The sequence below is a fragment of the Artemia franciscana genome, chromosome 2, assembly GCF_032884065.1.
Source record: "Artemia franciscana chromosome 2, ASM3288406v1, whole genome shotgun sequence".
NCBI classification, from domain to species: Eukaryota; Metazoa; Arthropoda; class Branchiopoda; order Anostraca; family Artemiidae; genus Artemia; species Artemia franciscana.
Window position 1 is genome coordinate 9,042,716 of NC_088864.1, and position 23,305 is coordinate 9,066,020.

Consider the following 23,305-nt stretch of genomic DNA (forward strand, 5'->3'; position numbering starts at 1 on the left):
TTGTCACCACGAAGTGTTTGAAAGCAAGACCTCTTATTGGGTGCATACTTTTTTGTTCGTTTTCAGTTTTAATATCGCTTTTTACTTTCATTTGGAAAACTTTTTTTCAACTTAGTTTCATTTTTTCTATCCAGAATTAACTAAATGCAAGGAAGGCCTGCAATGTATAATTTCCCTTGATAAGATTGCTCCCTGGAAACTTCCCTCCCCATAGAAAATCCCCCGTGAAAAAACCCTCAGCAAAAAATTTGTCCTTCCCCGCCCAAAAATGCATGCAAACATCCCAATAACAAGAAATTTACGTAAACAATGGGAAAATATTATGACTTAATTAACTTTCCCCAGGGGCTGTGGGGGGAGGTCATTTTATACCCAAAGGCATAGTGATTAGGCCTTTCAACTATAATGAACAAAATGGGTACCTCAAAATTTTAACCGGACGATTTCGAGGAAAAAGTGGTGGGGGAGGTGGCATAATTTCTCCTCCAACTTTTTGGTCACTTAAAATTGGCACTAGAGCTTTCAATTTCCCTTCAATGAGTCCTCTTCTGATATTCTAGGGCCACTGGGTTGATATGATCACCTCTGGGGAAAACAAACAAAAACAAAACAAAAAGAAAACCAAATAAACACGCATCGTGATCTTTCTTCTGGCAACATTTTTGCAGATAGGAGCTTGAAACCTATACAGTAAAGTTCTCTGATGCACTGAATCGGATGATCCAATTTTCATTAATATCACTTAACTTTTAGGTGGGTTTTTTCCCCTTTTTTTTTAAAATCAGGAAAATATTATCAGGCTTGTAATCTTTGATGGATAAAACTAAACTTAGTGAAATTTATATGTTTGAAATTGGCATAAAAAGTCGATTCTTTTAATAAATCTATTGGTATCAAAATCTTTTCTTTTTAGAACTGTTTTTTAGAGTTTTGGATAGTATTGACAGCTCCTTGATTACAGTTCGTTACTACGAACTGTTTGAACCGCAGTTTTCTCAAATTTATTCTTTTTGTTGTTATTACGTGTACGAGGAAGTTGCCCCCTCCTCAGTGCCTCGCTCTTTACGCTAAAATGTTTGTGAATTTGGAAAAGGCTTAGTATTCTAATTGAATGGTCCTTATGGGTCAGGAGTCATTCTTAAATAATTTGAACAAAAAGTCAAACAATAGGGTAAGGAGTGAGGTACTGAGAAGGGACAAACCCCTCATATAAGTAATAATTTTCTGTTCGTTTTAAGTTTTAATGTTGTTCCTTACTTTCAGTCGGAAAAAACTTTTTTTTTACTAACAACCACCAGCCAAGAATGTTCAATATATTTGGTTTATCATCACATAACAACCATAATTAAGAAGCCACTAAAAACAAATTATTGTCTATAGCGGCCATTGTTTATCAAAACATTCTAACTTTAGTGTAAAGAGCGAGGTACTAACGAGGAGAAAAAACTCCCTCACTTACGTAATATGAGGGATTTCTTTTCGCTCTTTTCGCTAAAGTTCAAATTTGTTCTAATTCTTTAAGAATGCCCCCTGAATCCCAAAAGTCATTTAATTAAAATAAATGACTCTTTTTAGATTAATAAAAATACTTAAGCGTAAAGAGCGAGATATTAACGAGGGGGCAAATCCCCTCATGTACGTAATAATTTTTGTAATCTTCATAGAGATCGTTTTTCCCTCTGACTCTTTGTCCGAACCCTATTTTTTAAAACAAAACAAAACTTTAGCGTAAAGAGCAGGGCATTGAGGAGGGGACAGCCCCTTTTATATACAGAATAATTTCTGTTCGTTCTAAGTTTAAATGTCGCTCCTTACTTTCAGTTGAAAAAACTTGTTTTTTTATTTAATTTCTGATCGTTTTTGAATTAATGCAGGTTTTAAATTTGGCTCGCCGTACATGAATAATTAAAATGAAATTTGTACATTAATTTTAATTTTTTTTTATAACTAATAAATAACCTTATAATAACTTTAGTTAGATTTTTGTTTCAGTAGTTTAAGAATGAATCTGGAATCACATAGCCTGTTTCATTAGAATAATAGCCTCTTTTAAAAGTTAAAAAAGAAAATTTAGCGTATGAACGAGCTACTGAGGAGAGGCAACCCATCATATACGTAATGTTTTCTGTTCGTCTTAAGTTTTCATGTTACTTCTTACTTTTAGTTGAAGAAACTTGTTTATATATATATATATATATATATATATATATATATATATATATATATATATATATATATATATATATAATTATATATATCTTAAATACAATATCTTTGGTTTATTGTCACATAAAAATCATAGCAATGAAGCAGCTAAGTGCGAAATTAAATGCTAAGATTGGCTGGAAAATAACACAAACGAATTATTGCTTGTATCGGCCATTACTTTACAAAATTCAAACTTTAGCGTAAAGAGCTGGGTATTGACGAGGGGGTGAACTTAATCATATACATAATATAAGAGAGTTCACCCCCTCGTCAATACCTCGTTCTTTGCGGTAAAGTTCAAATTGTATTCTAATTCTTTAAGAATGATCCCTGAATCACAAAGGCTGTTTAATTAGAATAAATAGCTCTTTTGAAATTAATCAAATACTTAAGCATAAATGGCGAGGTATTGACGAAGGGACTAGCCCCCTATTATACGTAATAATGTCTGTTCGTTTTAAGTTTTAATGTTACTCCTTGTTTTTTTTTATTTAATTTCTGATCGTTTTTTAAATAATGCTGGGGTATCTAGCGCCTCCTTCATGAAGATTGTCTTCCCCCATGAAAAATTCCTCCATGAAAAGATCCTACAATGTAACCCAATCCCTTGTCCCCCCCCCCGCCAGAAAAAAATTCCCCTGGAAACGTCTGTAAACTTACCAATAATAAATACTCTATGTAAACGATGGGCAAAGTTCATAACTTGAAGCCTTACCCTCCGGGACTGTGGGGGATTAAGTCGTCCTCAAATACATAGTTATAAGATATTTCGACTACGCCGACCGAAATGGCTGTCTCAAAATTTTGATCCAGTTACTTTGGAAAAAATGAGCGACGGAGGGAGCCTAGTTGCCCTCTAATTTTTGGTCACTTACAAAGAGCACTGTGACTTTTGCTTTCCGTTCGAATGAGCCCTCTTGCAAAACTCTAGAACCACTGGGTCGATACGATCACCCCTGGGAAAAAAAAAAAAAATAAACACGCATCCGTGATCTTTCTTCAGGCAAAAATACAAAGTTCCACATTTGTGCAAATAGGAACTTGAAACCTCTACAGTAGGGCTCTCTGATACGCTGAATCTGATGGTGTGATTTTAATTAAGATTGTATAACTGTTATATTTTATATTGTATTGCTTTTTTTTCGAAAATAAGGCAATTTTCTCAGGTTCGTAACTTTTGATGGGTAGGACTAAACTTGATGAAACTTCTATATTTAAAATAAAAAATTTGATTCTTCTGATGTACCTCTTGGTACCAAAATAGAGTTTTTTTTAGAGTTTTGGTTACTATTGAGCCGGGTCGCTCCTTACTTACAGTTTCCACGAACTGTTTTAAAGAACATGACGACAAGGTTTGAAATTATCATTACGGTTGGAATTGTGGCCACAATTTGTTTTGCTTTATGCTTATTTGTACATAAGGAGCGATATTGAAATATCTTATCTTACTTCTTGAAAGTGCGCGCCTGCTCGCAGATATTTATGCCACAGCCCCATTCAAAAGACTGAGGAGCCGTCTGCAGCTTCGGAGTCGCACTTCCTCAGAGCCACGTTGTAATGCCAATGAACAAACAAGGCAAAAGCAATGAGTATAAAAACCAGAAAAAGGATTTTTTCCACGTTGACTATCCCCTTGAAGCCAAGTCCTACGTACAGCCCGATGCCACTTTGCTGAAAGTCACACACACCCCATAGGAGTGCATTACCCATCTTATACGCTTGTTTCAACATGTTCCGTTGCATTCAATCTAACATCACTTTATTTAACAGTGTATTTTTCATGACGCAACACAGCTTGACTTATTACAGAATGTGTAAACTTAGTGGGAGGGTTACACCCATCTTTACTTAAGCAAATTAACCAGGAAAGATCCGAAAACCCCACGTCCGGTATAAAGTAGTTAAGGCAAGAGCTACCAAATTTTGTCTACCACAATATCACACCTTCTTGCTAATTTAAGCATTTTAATGAGCTGCTTTAAACACGAATCAGTATGAGCATATTTGCAAAATAATATTTGAATGAAAGAAATCGTTTTCTTCTATTCTGTATGCGTATTGATTGCAAAACTTAAGCAATTTTATTGCATAAGTTTAGAAGACTGTCATGCTAAATACAAATAAAGGTTGCCCCTAAAGTCGTAAAACATAAGAAAATACATATTTTTAATGAAGTAATAATTAAGACATTCTATAAATAAGAAACTTAAATAAAGTAAAAAATAAATTTGTTGTCTTCATTGGAAATTTCAGCATTTTAATGTGAAGTTAGATGAGCCTTGCGAGATCCCATGATTATTGCAAGACTGCACTAATCCACTGGTGCGCCCTTGCTGTTCTGAATGGTAGAGATCATTAGTCCTAACTCAATAAAACTATGATAAATTTGCCATTTTCTTGTGTAAATGTAACTAATTTTCAACAAACTATTTACCCGATGCAAACCCAGCGGTAGCACAGTGGATTGTTTTCCTGGTTGGTAATACGAGGTCCAGGGATCGATCCCCCCTACCAGGCGACAATAATGCTATTTGTCCTTCAGGCCAAATAAGTAGAACGTCGATTCGACGCTCTATGCACCAGCAATGGCTCCAGAGGTTTTTTTTCCATATACCCGATGGAACCTATTTTTATGAATTACAGTAGCCAAGGACAAAGTTGCAATACAGAATTCGTGGAAACAAGTACAACCTTGCAGTACCGATCGCGGGTATTGATACGTATTCACAAGATGCTATCATTGTTAAGGCTACATAGGATTTTCTGCAACAGAGATCTACAGAAATGTTTTATTGGCTATGCTACCTGAAACGGAAAACTTCATTGACAAAAATCGAGCCAATTAGTATCATTAAGCTAATAGTTTTAACTATCTAATAAACAATAAGAAAACAAGTTTTTTCAATTGAAAGTAAAGAGCAACATTAAAACTTTAAACGAACCGAAATTACCAAATAGTTCGTGGTAACGACTCTTAGCAAGATTCACCCTGGGTCAATAGTGACCGAAACTCTAAAAAAACGATATTTTTGATACCAATAGATATGTCAAAATTTATTGGGAGTATTATTTATTTATTAGAAGTAGGGAGATAATTTTTTTTATTATTGTTAGCCTTTATTTATGTATATTCTGGTATTAAGGGGTAATTGAGTGAGTGAGAGTGTTTTTATCCTTCTTTAATTTTTGTTTTTTAATTAATTAGGTTGAGAATCAGAGGATTGCAGCCGTCCAACATCAGACTGTTTGAGCCTTTTCCCGGACGGGTTGTGTGTATTTATAGTTTTTGTAATTTGGTAGTTAAAATAAAGAGTTGATTCATTCATGAAAAAAAAGTTCATTCATGAAAAAAGAATTGGCTTATTATGCTGATTCTAAATATATAAGTTTCATTAAGTTTAGTCTTGCCCATCAAAAGCCAGAAGCCTGAGAAAATATGTCTGATTTTCGAAAAAGGGGAAATGCCCCCCTAAAAAACATATAATTTGACTGAAAATCACATCAGCATATTCAACGTATCAGAGAACCAATGTAGAGGTTTCAAGATCCCATCTGCAAAAATGTGGAATTTTCGCCAGAAGAAAGATCACGGATGAGTGTTTATTACTTTATTCACAGGGGTGATTGCATCAACCCAGCGGACCTAAAACGTCGAGAGGAGCCTCATTTTAACGGAAATGAAAAGCTCTAGGGCCCTTCTTAAGTGACCAAAAAAATTAGAGGGCAGCTAGGCCCCCTATCACGCCACTTTTTTCTCAAAATCGTCCGATCAAAATTTTGGGATTGCTATTTGTTTGAGCATAGTTGAAAGGCCCAATAACCATGGTTTAGGAAATAACATGACCCCTCACAGGCCCTGGGGAAAGGTCTTTAAGTCATAAAACTTGTCAACTATTTAGGCATAATATTTGTTATTGGGAAGTATGCATACATTTTTTTGGATGGGAGGGAAGGACGATTTTTCTGCTGGGGGGATTATGCACGGGGATAATTTTCCATGGAAAGGGAAGATTCCTGGGGGTGAAAGTTTCAGAGGAAATTTTACACTGGGGGAATTTTCCAGAATTCCAGTAAGAAATTTCTTTATATTTCTTGCTTTCTCTTAACCGATTCAATTTTAATCGTTGAGATGTTAAGGGTAATTGTCCGGGGTAAATTTTTGCCAGGATTGAATTGTCCAGAGGATATTCCATTTGGGAGGGAAATTTTTCCATGTAGGTTCAGCCATATATCCAGGCGCTATCTAAAAAACGATCAGAAAATAAATAGTTTTCAGAGTTTAAGAAAACAAGTTTTTCAACTGAAAGTTGGGAGCACCATTAAAACTAAAACGAACAGAAATTATTACTTGTATAAGAGGGGTTGCCGCCACCTCAATACCTCGCTCTTTACGATAAAGTTTAAAATTCAAAGTATAAACACAAGGGTCGTTTAGTTAGAGCAACAAGTAGCTTTTTTTAAAGTGCCGAAAAACTTGAGCGTGACGATTGAGGTGTTGAGGAGGGGGTAACAATTTCTGTTTGTTTTAAGTTTTAATATTGCTCATTACTTTCAGTTGAAAAAACTTGTTTTTTATTTACGTATATGAGGAGGGTTGCCTACTACTCAATACCTTGCTCTTAATGCTGAAGTTTGACTTTTTGTTCCAGTTGTTTAAAAATGACTCCTGAAAAACAATGTCCGTCTGATTAAAATGATAAACTTTTTTTAAAGTTCTAAGCATCTTTAGCTTAAAGAGAAAAGTAATGAGAAGGGGGGGGCAACATATATGTAATAATTCCTGTTAGATTTAAGTTTAAATGTTGCTGCTTACTTTTAGTTGAAAAACTTGTTATTTTTATTTAATTTCTTACAGTTTTTTAAATAGAGCTTGGAAATACAGCTTCCCCTTAATGGAAAATTTCCTTCCCCAACGAAAAATTCCTCCAGCAAAAGATTCTTCCACATAAACCACCTTCCCCCACCAGAAAATACCCCCCCCCCGAAAAAACAGTTGTATACTTCCCAATAGCCAATAGTATGTGTAAGGAATAGGCAAACTTCATAGCTCGCAACCGCTCCCCACGGGGGCTGCGGGGGGTAAAGCCATCCTCAGGATATAGTTATTAGATCTTTCGACTATGCTGAACAAAATACCTATTTCAAATTGTTTTTCGAGTGACTTTGGAAAAAAAGGAGCGTCGGAGAGGGGGTAGATGCCCTCCAATATATTTGGTCATTTAAAAATGGAACCAGAACTTTTGATTTCCAATCAAATGAGCCTTCCTCCGATCTTCTAGGATCACTGGTTTGATAAAATCACCCCTAGAAAAAACCACGCATCTGTGATCTTGCTTCTGGCAAACAAATTCAGAATTACTCATTTTTATATATGAGATTTTGAAACCTTGATAAGCATCAGATTTTGATGCTTTTGATGATATATTGTTGTCAAGTCTCTGTTTCTTAGAGTTTCAGTCACTATAGAGCCGCAACACTCCTTACTTACAGTTCGTTACCACGAGCTGTTTGATTCTACCCAACTGGAGCAAGTCTTAATATTAATATTAATTACTAGTACGGAAAAAGCAGATGAGATCAAAAAAATTTCGTTAATATATTAACGAAAAAACCTCAATACGTTTTCGAATAGAGTTCCAATTATCTTACCAATGAGAGAACTTTTGCATTTTAGAAGGTACGTGCAATAGCGCTCTTGTACCAAGGTTGCCAACGTGCACACTTTTCGTAGGAAATGAGCTCTGTTTTTTACCTCAGAGGGAATGTGGAAGAGGGAAAATCACTCTTTTTGAGTGTCATATTTCATTCGCTTTAAACCTCAGCATTTGGCAACATCGTCAAAAGCGCGTTTAACCTAAGGAGCAGGGTTGCCAGCTTGCATACTTTTCTAATTTTTTTTTACCTCAGAGGGGTTGCAGTAGAAGCGATACGCGCAAGATTTTTTGACTTGCTCTTTTTTGACCAAAACTATTATTTTTTAACCTCTAGTTGCGCCTTTTTAGGCTCCGGCACTTGGCGACCCTGTCTCGTACCCGAGTCCAAAAACAGAAAATGAACTAACGGACTGAACCGAAGTCGTAAACAAAAATGGCCAGTAAAATAAGATGGCAGCAAATTTGGATCTGTGAGAAAATGCTCTCTTTTGTGTATATGGTGTTCCCATTTGTTTTTACGAGGAAATGTTTTCGGAATGAGACCTTGAAATTGTGGTGTATCTTAAACACCTTCACTTCATAGTCTAACTTCATTTTGAAGTTGCTGCTAGCTTGCTTGCCTCCTTAAACAGAGCTCTCAACTCGAAAACAGAGACATGGAAAGCATAGCGGACAAAATGGACTCTGCTATTCAACTCCGGCTCTCAAATTTTAGACTCTCGCTCAAGAACAAGCAAAAATCCTCCTTCGTGTCCCCTGGCAATAATTATATCCAACTTTCAAAAATATTACAGTGAATCTCCTGGTCTTCTAGTCCCTAGAGAAAACCGCATTTTCTGTAGGGTTTTGGTCATTAATCTCTACATGGGAGAGAGATTGTCTTCATAGAGCAACAAAATCCCTGTCTAGTTTTACTAAAGCTTCAAACGTAGCTATGGTAAGCCTTTGTTCCGGGCATTACCAACGTGTTAGCTGAATTTTTATAATTTGGTACCAGTGGCGTAATTTCATCAAAATCCTGGGGGGGGAGAGTAAAGATGGAGCCAATTTTACAAAAAAAGGGAAAATGACCGTGAAAGAAAAAAAGGAGCCGGGTAATACCCTAAAGGCAAAGATATATTCAAGAAAACTGACCTGTTTCTCTGGATGCTTGAATCATGCAGGCTTATCTTTGTTTTGACATTTTTTTTTGGTGCAGAAGACTAAATTTCAGCTAGGGAGAGGGCAAACTGAGGTCAGGGGAGGCAAAATGAGGTCTTTAGGGGGCAGTTGCCCACTCTGTCCCTTATCAAATTACACCACTGTTTGTTACCTCTCCTTTCTAATCATTTTATAACCTTTATTTTTTTAAGAAAATAAGCTTACCTCCCCTTTTACAACCAAGCTACGTGATATTTTTATATCACTGCCGTTACTGCCACTTTACCGTTACTGCCAAGCTTTACCTTTACTGCCACTACTGCTAATACTAATAAGTCAAAACAGCTACGCACACCCCTCCTTAATTGCAATCTCTTCAAAGCCTCTCTCTTTGCACCCTCCCAAAAAAGTTCCCATTTCTTTTAAATTTTTCATTACGAAATTCTTTCACCCTGTTTGGGGACGAACCGCTTTACTTTTGGCCCTAGAAGGTTGACTGACAAGGACAATCTCTTCACAAGTTATAAGACAGTCTAAATCTTTGAATTTAAATGCTTCTGAGGCCTAGCTTGGTGTAACACTTTTTTTCTACAATTTTTTTCCCCTGAAAATATCGAGGACAATACTTGGAGTTGCCTGAGGACACAACAAAAAAAGGTCTTACCGCTGTTTATAAGTCCATTGATTCTTTAATCAGATTAATTTTTCTCAGGTAAAGGTTTAATAGGGTTAAACACAGTTATATTCTGCAAGTGGCTATGGCAAGAAATAATTGCATAAATTGAGAAACTATTTTAACTTTTCTTAAGCAAAAACATTAAATACTCACCAGTGCTCACTCTTTTTCCTGGTTGTGGATAAGGCGTTTGTCTGTGTGAATGAGGCTCGTGTTTCATAGCGAGTGAGGGTCTAGCTGCTGGAACCAAGGGAACGCGATGTGGAGTAAACATTTGAGGAGAATGTTGGCTGGAGAGGTATAGTTGACTATCTGAAAGAGGAATGAGGTCACATATTAATAAGGCTCATGTTTAAGATATCATGCGAACACAATGTGGAGTTCATATTTGAGGAAAACGCTGGCTGGACAGATACAACTGACCATTTGGTAAAGGGATGGGATATAAGAAAGAATAAAGCTTGTTTTCCATGGCAAAGGAATATTCGGCTACTCTCATGTAAGAAATACAATATGGATTAAACATGCAAGGATTAAACAACATACAACCATTATTTATTCTGTTTGAATATTTAATGTGGACGGAAATATCAATTTGAAAGCTGCTAAGGAATGTCACAACGATAATAAGTAGATTCTGTCTCATATAGTTCTATGTTTTTAATAGGACCGAACAGAGAATTTTTGCCGTTTGGAATGAAGGATCGGTAATTTGTGACTACGTTACTCAGGCACATACATATTGCTTTATTTTGATGGAGGGGGAGGTGTCCAATAATAAAATAAGTTATCTTATATTCTTATAATCAACTTGTTCTAGCCAAAGTTACTCGCCGAATTTTAGAGTAGAAAAATTTGGTCTGTTCAACATCATGAGCAATGCATATTTGACGGTATTCTAGTAAAATTATCTGATATTGTAAATTCATGTTGTACCAAAGTTCGATTGAATAAATACCCCTGAATATTCTCATTGGATCTTTTTATTCTTTATCTTGTTTAGAGATAAGCTGTTATTTTTTTCTTGGGAGGAGGGGAGGACTTAGAATTTTTCTTCATTTTGTACTCTACTTCTAAGGTGGCTCTTTAAGTGGGTCATGAATTTATTGATATTATTATTGTTTTTATCGTTTGTCCAGCCTAAAAGAAATCGATGGGTCAAATATTTTTCCCCTAAAGTTTGCCATCAAAGACAATTTATAGGATTGACATACAGTCATGTCCATAATATTGGTTTTACTTAGTTCGTGTACGCTGTTTCTGATGTACTGCTATCGGGAGAATCGAGAATATAATCTTAGCTACATTTTTGAAACTTAAATTAATATTTAATAGCAAAAAATTGACCTTATTTTCCTAAAAATGAACTGAATTTCTCTTTCCTTTAAAAAAAAAATCAGAGCACTTTTTCGATTTTACCTCAATAGTGAAGAAAATTAGAGCTTGAAAACTGCATAGTTTGTTTGGTTATGTAATTTTAGGGACTAACAGTGGTATCACATTATTTCTCCGTGGTGTAAACTCCTTAGCGTAAAAATTTATAAGGGTCCATCATTGGTCAACTGAAAATAATACACCAATCAGAACTAAGTTCATCAAACAGTTCGTGGTAACGAACTGTAGTAAGGAGCGACCCGGCTCAATAGTAAATGATACTCTAAAAAACGGAATTTTGATGCTAAAATATACATCAAAAGAATCAGATTTTTATGCTGATTTTAAATATATAAGTTTAATCAAATTTAGTCTTTGTCATCAAAAGTTACGAGCCTGAAAAAATTTGCCTTATTTTAGAAAATAGGGGGAAACACCCCTTAAAAGTCACAGAATCTTAACGAAAATCACAACATCGCATTCGGCGTATCAGAGAACCCTATAGCAAAATTTTCAAGCTCCTATCTACAAAAATGTGGAATTTCGTATTTTTTGCCAGAAGACAAATCACGGGTGCGTGTTTATTTGTTGGTTTGTTTTTTGTTTTGTTTTTTTTTTCCCCAGGGGTCATCGTATCGACCAAGTGATCCTAGAATGTCGCAAGAGGGCTCATTCTAACGGAAATGAAAAGTTCTAGTGCCCTTTTTAAGTGACCCAAAAAATTGGAGGGCACCTAGGCCCCCTCCTACACTCATTTTTTCTCCAAAGTCCACAGATCAAAATTTTGAAATAGCCATTTTGTTCCGCATAGTCAAAACCATAATAACTATGTCTTTGGGAATGACTTACTCCCCCACAGTCCCTGGGGGAGGAGCTGCAAGTTACAAACTTCGACCAGTGTTTACAATAATGGTTATTGGGAAGTGTACAGTCGTTTTCAGGGGATTTGTTTTTGGTTTTGGGGGTGGGATTGAGGGGAGGGGGCTATGTGGGAGGATCTTTCCTTGGAGAAATATGTCATGGGGGAACAGAAATTCAGTGAAAAGGATGCAGGATTTTCTAAAATTACTATAAGAAAAACAATGAAAAAATAGACATGGCAAAGTTTTTTTCAATTGAAAGTAAAGAGTAGCATTGAAACTTAAAACGAACAGAGATTATTACGCATATGAGGGGTTCTAAAAATACTTTAGCATAAAGAGCGAGGTATTTAGGAGGAGTACCTCGCTCTTTATGCTATAGTATTTTTAGTAATTTTTCAACTATTTATTCTACGGCCTTTCTGATTCAGGGGTCATTCTTAAAGGTTTGGGACAAAACTTACGATTTAGTGTAAAGAACGAGGTATTAACCAGGGTTCAAAACCCCTCATATACATAATAAAAAATAAAGAATATAAAAGTTTGTTACGTAGGTTAATTCTTAAGTTACTTATATTTTTTACTAATAAAAAAATTCGTTAAAAATTAAAATTTATAGTTGCCTTTTTATGTAACCGAAAAATTGCATGGCAACTAGGCCTCCTTCCCCATCCCTTATTTCTCAAAATCGCCTGATCAAAACTAAGAGAAAGCCATTTAGCCAAAAAAGGAATTAATATGCAAATTTCATTTTAATAATTTATGTGTGGAGAACCAAAATCAAACAAGCATTAATTTAAAAACGTTCAGAAATTACATAAAAAAACTAGTTTTTTTAACTGAAAGTAAGGAGCGACATTAAAACTTAAAACGAACAGAAATTACTCCGTATATGAAATGGGTTGTCCTCTCCGCAATCCCTTGCTCTTTACGCTAAAGTTTTTAATTGTTTTAAAAAGCAGAATTGTGGCAAAGAGTCAAACTTTAGCCTAAAGAGCGAGGGATTGCGGAGGGACAACCCATTTCATATACGGAGTAATTTCTGTTCGTTTTAAGTTTTAATGTCGCTCCTTACTTTCAGTTAAAAAAACTAGTTTTTTGTATGTATATTCTTAATAAAGCAAACCAGTGCAGTATGTATACTTCGCCAATTTTAAACCAGTTTATATTATACTTAAACAAGCAACGTTTGAAAAATAATTATATAAACGGAGATTATTGTATAGTTAGTGCTTTTTTCATTACAGTATAAATGAAGTTTACAAGCACAGTTTTTTTCACATTCAGAATAGGAAAGTACAGTATAAAAAATGATATTTTTATATATTAAATGAGATTTTATTATGAAAAGACAACAGCAAAAAAAATGATATGCCCTTGAACAATTGCAAGTCTTCCTTGCGACATGTGAGTAATCTTTCTCTGTAATATGCGGAATTGAACCACAGAATATTTGCCCCAGAATTGACAAAATTTTATCCACATTCACAAAAATGTAGAGGGGAGAACATGATTTTTTTTCTCTCTCAAAATGAAGTTACATAAGCGTATAGTTTAAAATATAGGAGCTGGCATTTTTTTATTTTTTAATGAAAAATACAAAAAAGGCTGTTTTCCAAAATCCAAAGGGGAGGACAATTGCCCAAAATAGCCTTTATCCTCTTAATGGCCTTCCCCGTGTAAAACCAATGTTATGCTTCGAAATATTTTTTTCTACTTTTTTCTACTACGTCTAGGAATTCTGAGACGTGTAAAAAACATTTCCACTCAAGAGTTTAAAAATCATTTATTTTTCCCTTGTTCATCCTTATATAGATTACGGTTGTGTTTATTGGGCCAGCAATTTTTTCTAATTATAAAAGGATCCAGATTTTGCAAAATAAAAGCATTCGATTGATTGCGGACATAAAAGAGCAGGTTGAATTCAAAACTATTGCTAGCTTTACCCGGTGTAATGTTTTAAATATTGGTCAGATTCGTGACTACCAGGCCTCAATTTTTGTGTTCCAGAGCATGAAACGTATATGCCCAGAGTATCTTCATGATTGTTTTTCCATGAATCAGGGACACCATAATTAAGATACAAGAAATTCACAACTTTTAAGCCATGAAAAAATAAAAACAGTCAGATCATCATATGTGGTTCATAATCTGGGGCCTTCTGTTTGGAATAGTCTGCCGGCTAGCATCAGGAAGTGTCACTTTATACGGGTTTAAAAATAAATTGAAAACATTTTGTTTAACTAATAGATTTTGAAGGGCGGGAGGTTTTTGATGTCTTTTTTCCGCAAGTTTCCTGGGGTGGGGTGGGGGCTGAAACCGGTAAATAATATTTAATAAGATTATTTTGTTGCATTGTGTTCATGTGTATGTGTTGTTGTTTTTTTATATAATATAGGTTAGGGGGATAATCATAAGATGTTATGTTTAGATATTTATTTATAAGATATAAATCATAATATGAATTTGCAGCACAAGTCCTTAGGACTTTATTTTTGCTGCAATAATTAACTAGTGCTGTCAATTTTATTTATGTTTATATTGTGGATAAAAATAAAGCCTACCTTCCTACCTACCTACTTTTACGAGAATAAATTATCAACTCTAAAATTATTATCTATTTCTACTGTTACACAGTAAATATCTTCGACTAATGTTTATAGGCCTATGAAAGCTCAGTGAATATGGTGCCAGGGACATGCACAGCGGGGAGGGGTGGTGTCTTGGGGGTCTCTAACTCTGAAATTCAAATTTTTACCGAATTTCTGTTGCCTCTTATTCAGATCACTTCCGTTGTTTACGTTCAAGTTCGATAGATAGATATTTATTGCAACAAAAGCCACTTAGGGGCCATCGCAAAAAACAACAAATAATACAAAATAATACCACATGATACTAACTCATATAACAGGATACATATTAATAACTATGAGAAAGCATAACAAATACAAATGAAAATAAAAACAAAAAGGCACATAATACCATAAAACTGACATAATTACACAAAATGTGACATAAAAATAACTATAGAATAACTATAAAAAAAACTATGAAATAACTTTCAACATTCTTTTCTTGTCCCTCCTATTGTCCACACTCAAAAATCTCTCTGTGCTGTATGGCTACCCGCACATACCTCCCCACATTCTTAACATCCACTTTACTCTTACTTTTTAAAATTCTGACCATCCAATTGTTCTCACTTACCATATTTTACTGTGACCTAAACCTCCCCAAATATTTCCTTCTTTCACCGAGAGGCATAAAATTACCCCTTATTGAAATGACCCACCTTATATCTTGATATAGGGGTGATTCAAAAGTGATTGCTATCCTTGAAAAAATACATTTCTTAAAATATTCATAAGAAGGAGGTGGAGCGAGTATATTAACCAAATATCAATTCAGGTTCATCATTGTGTTTATAGCGGATTTCTTCGAAAAAAATTTAGGGAATGGTTTAATTTTTCATAAAGGAGAAAATAGCCTACTGCCCGTCCATATTTGACTATAAATTTCAAAAAAATAAAACGAAGAAAAAATTATACCCACGAATTAATCTAACTTTTTCCTTGGGCATAGTTTTCACAAAAATAAAAATCAGAGGCTTCTGGACAACAGCATCTACATAATTTTTCGTTCATCTATAAAATGAATACATAATTCAATTTACTAATTAAAAATTAGAAGCTTCTTGGCAGCAGCATCTACATAATTTTTGAAAATAAAATTTAAGCAATAAAAGGATTCCGTTGATAAAAATAGAATCTTTTATAAAGAGTTTCACCGTTCTAAATTTTTAAATTTATTTAGCAAAACGAATGTACAAATAAATCAGTATAACAATATAGCTAATATTATATAGGAATTGGTTGCAAAACTAAAGTAAAAAAGCTAGAAGCTTAGAGAAAGCTTATACTTACATTGCTGTAAACCACACTGGTTATGGTTTTCACTAAGTTCGTGCCCAGAAGACCTGTCCTTAGAATCTAGGAAAGCTTTGGCGAAGGGATTGTGCTTTATCTTCAAAGAAGTCACCTAGGATTTGAGAAATCATAAATATTTTAATAGAAAATATAAAATCCATGTTTAGAGGGATTGCTTAACTCCGTCACTCAATAATGCCTCTAAAGATGGATTTTATATTTTCATTACATCAAAAAGTAAATGACTAGGTCTAATGCTTTGTTCATCCCTTAAATAGTGTACAAGTAATATAGTTGCCAATGAAAATTTAAGAGCGACGCTAAAATTTTAACAAAAGAAATTTATTCTATATATGAAGGAGTATGCTTCTCCCAACCTGTCTCCCAACTTTTTTTTGCTAAATTCAAACTAATGCGTTCCAAAAAAGTATGTTAGAGTGCAAAAATTAGCCAAATGGTAATTGTGTCTTATTTATCGATTGTGTTTTCCAACGTTTGGGTTGGAAGTTCAATTGTTAATTACTAAAACTAAATTAAACATATTCAAATTGTATCATTCTCTAAGTGTTGTAATACAAGAAGTCAAAATTTTATTACAATGCTCTTTAGCTAGATTTTTCATTCTTTAAAGTATTGAGCTAAAAAATCAAACTTAGGTGCATAGGACTTAAAAGAAAAATTGGCGTAAAGAGGGTTTGACAGTTGAAGAGGTTATAGATGGTATGGACCAGGTAGTCCATACCATCGTACCAGTTACCAAACCATACCAGGTAGGTCACCCTGGTAATTCCTGTTCCTTCGAGTTTTAAGAGCCATTTTTGTTTTCATTTGGAAAGATTCGTTTCAAAAATTGTATTTTTGTTTTTTTCTAACACATTTTCAGGGGCACACTAAATTTATGGTTGGATACCTCTCCCTCGATCTGGACAAGCTCCATTTGGACACGTTATCACATAGAGATTACTTAAAGTTTGGCTCCATAACTATAACATGTTAATTGTTTTATAATCTTTAGTATCTCTGCATGATAATCTTCGTACAAAACACAGTGAGTACATTTACAATTCATCTCAACCAAAACTGATTTATAATTAATTCTGAGTCTATTGACCTATAAAACTTAGGCTGATATTAATATTTAAACGTCCAAAATAAAAATATGTGCAGTACATACTTGAGACATCATAACCTTTTAACATTTTGCTACAATATGTCGTGCAAGGATTTTCAATCTGTATGATTTGAATATGAGAAGACGGTCCCACGGGGAGTTGTCAACCCAGCATCTCCCGTACTCACACTTGGTGTTGAAAAGTTGTACCTTTGACCCCTTTCTATTTCAGGGACTATTTAGGAAACGGTCCTAAATAACTAAATGTTAATTGATAAATTATCAGTTAATTAAATCTACCAATGATGCGGATTGTGGACCATAATCCAGGATGTAGCAAGAATTTGTTCTTTTAATACCAAATAATTAGACTCTGATTAAGCTCTTTTAGTTACACCAGGCTCAATAAAATATAATTAACTACCAACTCCGAACACTCTTTAGTTTTCTCCACTATATACAGATCAAGTGAGTTTAATACAAAATTCATTAATAAAATAGGTGTATCTGTTTTACCTGTAGGCTATGTATTATCCAGTGATCAATAAACAAGCAGTAATATACAGTGTAAAAATCTTTTGCTTTCCTTACTAAGTGATTAAGAACATAGCTAACATCGATATTATTTACCAAAGTAGAAAAAAAACCTTTCGACACATTCCTTTGACCATGGTTTAAGTTTCACCCCATCCTTTAATTAACCTAGGGCTATCAGTTAATTCCCATTAATTCGAGAAGCAGCCTGACCTTGAGTGAAACGTTTCTTCCCTTTCCTTTTGCATAGAAGTCCGGCATAAGTGTATTCCGAACCAAAGGCTATATACAGAACTGGGTGTCCCCCACTACCCTTACTGCAGATTTATCTCCTCACTCTATTAACTTTGGCATATTTTGAATTAGGGCATAACCGCATCGAACCTCCGGCGGGTATTATGTCGTTTACTTAAGCTTGGAGGATGCTCAAGTCAGGGAAAGGGACAAACTAATCGCATAAGGCAGGTAAACAGTTTGCGATCTTAGTCCTTGCTTTCCAGATTGTGGCATAATCGAGAAGGAATAGTCAGTGGATAAATCTCCGTATATGAAATGGGTAGTCCCCTCCGCAATCTACTACTACTACTACTACTACTACTAATAACTCACTGCAGCACCAAGCCGTCTGAGGCCAACACAGCTAAGCACGCTCCTCCTCCAACCTAATCTATTTAAAGCCTCCCTCTTTACACCCTCCCAGGAAGTTCTCATTTCCTTTAAATCCTTATTTATGACATCCTCCCAACCCAGACAAGGACGACCTGCTTTCCGTGTAGCCCCAGACGGTTGGCCAAAAATGACAATCTTCGGTAATCTGCCATCCTTCATCCGTAGAACGTGGCCTAGCCATCTCAACCTTTCTTTCATTATAGCCCCAGAAAGCGGGATTGAACCACACTTTTCGTACAACCTACTGTTTGAAATACGGTCAGTCAGCCGGGTACCCAGAACAATCCGTAGGCAATTTCTCTGGAAAACATCTAGTAAATTTTCATCTGCTTTTCGGAGTGTCCATGCTTCAGAGCCATATTTGACCACTGTCATCACTGTAGCTTCCAATATTCTAATCTTGGTTTGTAGGCTTATCTTTCTATTCTTCCAAACTTTTTTTAACTGTGAAAAAACACCCTGAGCTTTAGCTATTCTACTTTTAACATCTTCACTGCTCCCACCATCTTTACTAATAATACTACCAAGGTAACTGAAGCTCCCAACCTGATCAATCTTTTCGTTACCTAAGGTCACCTGTTCATCTTCACTTATTCCTAGCCTTAGTGACTTAGTCTTCTTAACATTAATTTTCAAGCCTATTTTAGCACCCTGAACTCGTAAAACCTCTAAAAATTCATTCATTTTGCTCACACTTTCATCTAATATGCTTAAATCATCAGCATAATCTAAGTCCAGGAGCGTTCTTCCTCCCCATTTGATTCCATGGTCTCCAATTGCCTTTCCTGAGCTCCTTAAGACGAAGTCCATCAAAATGATCCATATAAAGGGGGATAGAACACAACCCTGCTTAACTCCTGATTTAATACAAAACCGGTTGCTAACCTCATTTCCTACCTTAACCGCAGCGGTATTATTCTCGTACATAGCGCAAATCACTTTAATGTATTTTTCTGGTATACCATATAACGATAAGACCTTTGTTAACGCTGTTCTATCAACAGAATCGAAAGCTTGCTCATAATCGATAAAACTAAGGACCAAAGGTGTTTGACAACGAAGGGACTTCTCAATTATTAACCTAAGAGTGAAAACATGGTCGACACATCCTCTACCTTTTCTAAAACCGCATTGTTCTTCCCTTAAAACTTTGTCTACAGCATGTCTCAGTCTAAAAAGTATCATATTACTCAGTAATTTGCTACCTACAGAGACCAGTACTTGCTCTTTACGCTAAAGTTTGACTCTTTGCCACAATTCTAATTTTCGAAACAATTAAAAACTTTAGCGTAAAGAGCGAGGTGTTGCGGAGGGGAAAACCCATTTCATATACGGAGTAATTTCTGTTCGTTTTAAGTTTTAATGTCGCTCCTTACTTTCAGTTAAAAAAACTAGTTTTTTTTTATTTAAATATGTATAAAGTTCAATAACTGTAATGTTACCTATGAAAAGCTACGAGCCTGAAAAAAACATGTCTGATTTTCAAAAAAGAGGGAAACGCCCCAAAAAGAAATTTCAAGATATTTCAATGAAAATCACATCATCAGATTCATCACACCAGAAAACTCTATTGCAAGGTTTCAAGACCCCATCTGCAAAAACGCGGAGTTTTGTAATTTTAGCCAGAAGAAATATCACGGATGCGTGTTTATTTGATTTTTTTTCAATTTTTTTTTTTTGCTTCCTTGTCTTCCCCAGGGATGATCATATCGAACCAATGACCCTAGAAGATCGAAGGAGGGCTATTCTAAAGGAAAATAAAAATTTTTAGCTTCCTTTTAAGTGATAAAAATGATGGGAGGGCACGATTGGAGGTGGTTGCCCTCCAAGTACTTTTGACCCTTAATAAGGGCACTTGAAAAAGTAATTAGAAATTTCAGTTTTCAATCGAATGAACCCTTTCCAAAGTTTATACGACCAACCCTCCACAGGGAAGCTCCAATGTGTTAAAACATAGCACTTACATAAGTTACAGCCCTTGCCCCAGGGGACGGGAGGATTTGTCAACCCTTGAATTATAGCAATTTGATTTCTGTGTTTTTAATAAAAAGACTATTCCAAATTTTGATCGGATGCACTTCGAGAAAGGAGGACGTGAGGGGGACTATATACCCTTCGGTCACTTTTAACTCTTAAAAGTTCAGTAGAATCTTCGATTTCAAATCGAAGGAGCCCCCCTCCAAAGTTTACACAGTCACCCTTTTCATAAGAAGCTTATGTGTTAACAATGGACAAATAGCATAAATTATAGCCCTTGCCCCAAGGGCTGGGGGAACCATCAAACCTGGGACGATAGTTACTTGGCCTTCGTACTATTTTGAACAAAATTTTGATTGTATGCATTTGGAAAAAGAAGGATGTTAGAGGGGGATGGGGCTGTTTCCTCCCCACTTACTTTTGACTCTGAAAAAGGGATGTAAAACTTTCAATTTCCAATCAAATAACCCTCCTCTAAATCTTATACAGCCCCTCTCCCATGCCCATTTTGTCCCAAAGTCAAGTGATGAAATTTTTGGGATATCCAACCTCTTCAGCATAGTTGAAAGGTCGAATAATTATACCTCTGGGGTAACCTTATCCCCCCCTTGCCCCTGAGGAAAGAGTTCTAAGCTGTGGTTTTTCCGTACATTGATTACTTATGCTGTTCGCTTTTGGGATGTATACAGACATTGTTTCAAGGGGGTTCTGCGGAGGAGGGGGAAAATTTTCCGCGGGAGATAATTTCCCAGGGGTGAACTGTCTCGGAGGAATTTCACATGAATGAAATTCCTAGAATTGCCCCAAAAAGGAATTTCAAGATATTCCAAGGAAAATCACACCATCAGATTCAGCACACCAGAAAACCCTATTGCAAGATTTCAAGACCCCATCTGCAAAAACGCGGAGTTTTGTAATTTTAGCCAGAAGAAATATCACAGATGCGTGTTTATTTGTTTTTTTCTTTTTTTTTGCTTCCTTGTCTTCCCCAGGGATGATCATATCGAACCAATGACCCTAGAAGATCGAAAGAGGGCTATTCTAAAGGAAATTAAAAAAATTACGTCCTTTTTAAGTGATAAAACTGATGGGAGGGCACGATTGGAGATGGTTACCCTCCAAGTACTCTTGACCCTTAATAAGGGCACTTGAAAAAGTAACTTGAAATTTCAGTTTTCAATCGAATGAACCCCTTCCAAAGTTTATACGACCAACCCTCCACGGGAAGTTCCAATCTGTTAAAACATAGAACTTACATAAGTTAAAGCCCTTGACCCAGGGGACGGGAGGATTTGAGGAGGGGGAAAATTTCCCAGGGGTGAACTTTCTTCAAGAAATTTCACATTAATGAATTTGCTAGAATTACTAGAAGGGGGGTCTGTGGGAGAAATCCTCCATGGAGGTCCTTAACCACAGGAGAATTCTTCCGTTGGGAATTTTCCACTGTAAAAAGTTTCCTTGGGGGCCTACTTCTCGTGAAGATTTTCCACGAAGAGAGATTTCCAGCATGATTTGAAAAAAAGATCCAAAATTAAACAGAAAAAAATCTTTTTCACATGAAAGTAGGCTAAGGGAGACTGTCCGGGGGGAGGGTTTCAAGTAGGATTTTATGCCAGAGGAACTTTAAATGGAGGAATTTTCCGTGTGCAAAATTAAAACGTAAACTAAGAGGAATTATTCCATATATGAGGGGGCTGTTCCCTCGTCGATATCTCGCTTTTTACGATAAAGTTTGACTTACATCAACTGAAAGAAAGACAGTGAGGAATAGGTCGAAGTTGCCAAGTTTCTTGGTGTCCACATAGAATCCTGCCTATCATTTGCAACACATGTGTCCTATATCAGAGCCATAATTTTGCGACAGGTAAGTATAATTAATCGTGTGAATTATTTTCTTCCTCCCGATATCCTTGTCACCCTTTATTATTCTTTTATTTACCCATATATCTCATACTGCGGATCTGTATGGGGCAATACTTATCCTTCAGTTACCAATAAATTAAAATCTGCTCAAAACCGTGCCGTCAAAGCAGTTTTTCGGTTGCCACGACTATATCCCACCAAGGACTTGTACTCCGATTTTGGTATTATCCCTTTTGAACAAATCATCAAAAAGTTAAATCTATCCCTTGCATACTCCGCTTACCATAAAAATCTTCCTCCCCACTTATTAACTTATTTTAATAGTAATAATTCTGAAGGCCACTGTCTCCGTTCATCCAACCGTTCCTTCATTGTCCCCAGGTGTATCTCTAGTTCTGCCCAGCGATCCCCAATTTATAAATCTATAATTCAATGGAATGTAATACCCTCCAGTGTCGAGCTATCCACAAGTTTTCGGACGCTATATAACAATGTACTAAAATCTTGATATTATATTTCTCTAAATGTTTGTTCAATTTGCTTCCCTTGTTTTCTCTTTTCTTTTCTTTTTTTTTCTTCTCTCTCTTTTTCATTTACAATTTTTTGTTGTTTTGGTCCTTAACAAGTTCGCTTCTAGGATCTTTATTATTATTGTTGTTATGTGTTTTCTTTTCTTTTTGAATAAATTGAATTGAATTGAATTGAATGAGCGTTCATTTATTTGAATTTACCTTTTTGTTTCCTGGGGCGATCATACCGAACCAGTGGTTGTAGAATGCCATCAGAATGGTGCGTTTGAATGGAAATATAAACCTGTAACACCGTTTTGTGAAACAAATAAAATCCCAGCCTATAAATGCCCCCTTTTGCTTGTCTGTTTTAAGAAATACATTTTTTAAGAATCAAGCAAATTCATATCCTTAGCCAGCTTGTTTCTCACGAAGGAGGTACAAATTTTACCTCTGGGTTTTGGTAGGCAGTCACTGCAATGAACTGTGTTTCGGGAAAGGAAAACGTTCGTATACTCCGCTCTTCTGATCCAACTCGAATTATGTGAATTCTTGCTTCGTACTTGTGTAACGAATTTAACATTATCTAAAATAGTAGGAACAGTTAAAAAAGATAAAATATAAGATTACGACCAAATAATTGCTAGTTCTGTTTTTGTTTATAAATTATGCACAAAGGGCGATATTACAAATAATATATATTTCTGAAATAGCAAGTTGCTGCCATACTAGTATTGCCACTTAGAACTTAGCGTAGTTCTTAAGGCTTTGGATTTTTTGAGAAATTAATAAATTTCTAGCAAT

The 23,305-nt window shown here is 35.5% G+C and overlaps 1 protein-coding gene across 1 annotated transcript in view; it reads right to left on the reverse strand.

Moving 5' to 3' along the window:
* Positions 1–23,305, reverse strand: part of LOC136037077 (T-box transcription factor T-A-like) — a 53,601-nt gene that overhangs the window by 15,323 nt on the left and 14,973 nt on the right. Inside the window, exons 4-6 of the mRNA XM_065719530.1 lie at positions 22,953–23,087; positions 15,836–15,950; positions 9,832–9,990 (exon numbers count right to left, since the gene is read on the reverse strand). Of these exons, the coding sequence (XP_065575602.1) occupies positions 9,832–9,990; positions 15,836–15,950; positions 22,953–23,087 (409 nt within the window). The remainder of the gene's footprint in view (positions 1–9,831; positions 9,991–15,835; positions 15,951–22,952; positions 23,088–23,305) is intronic.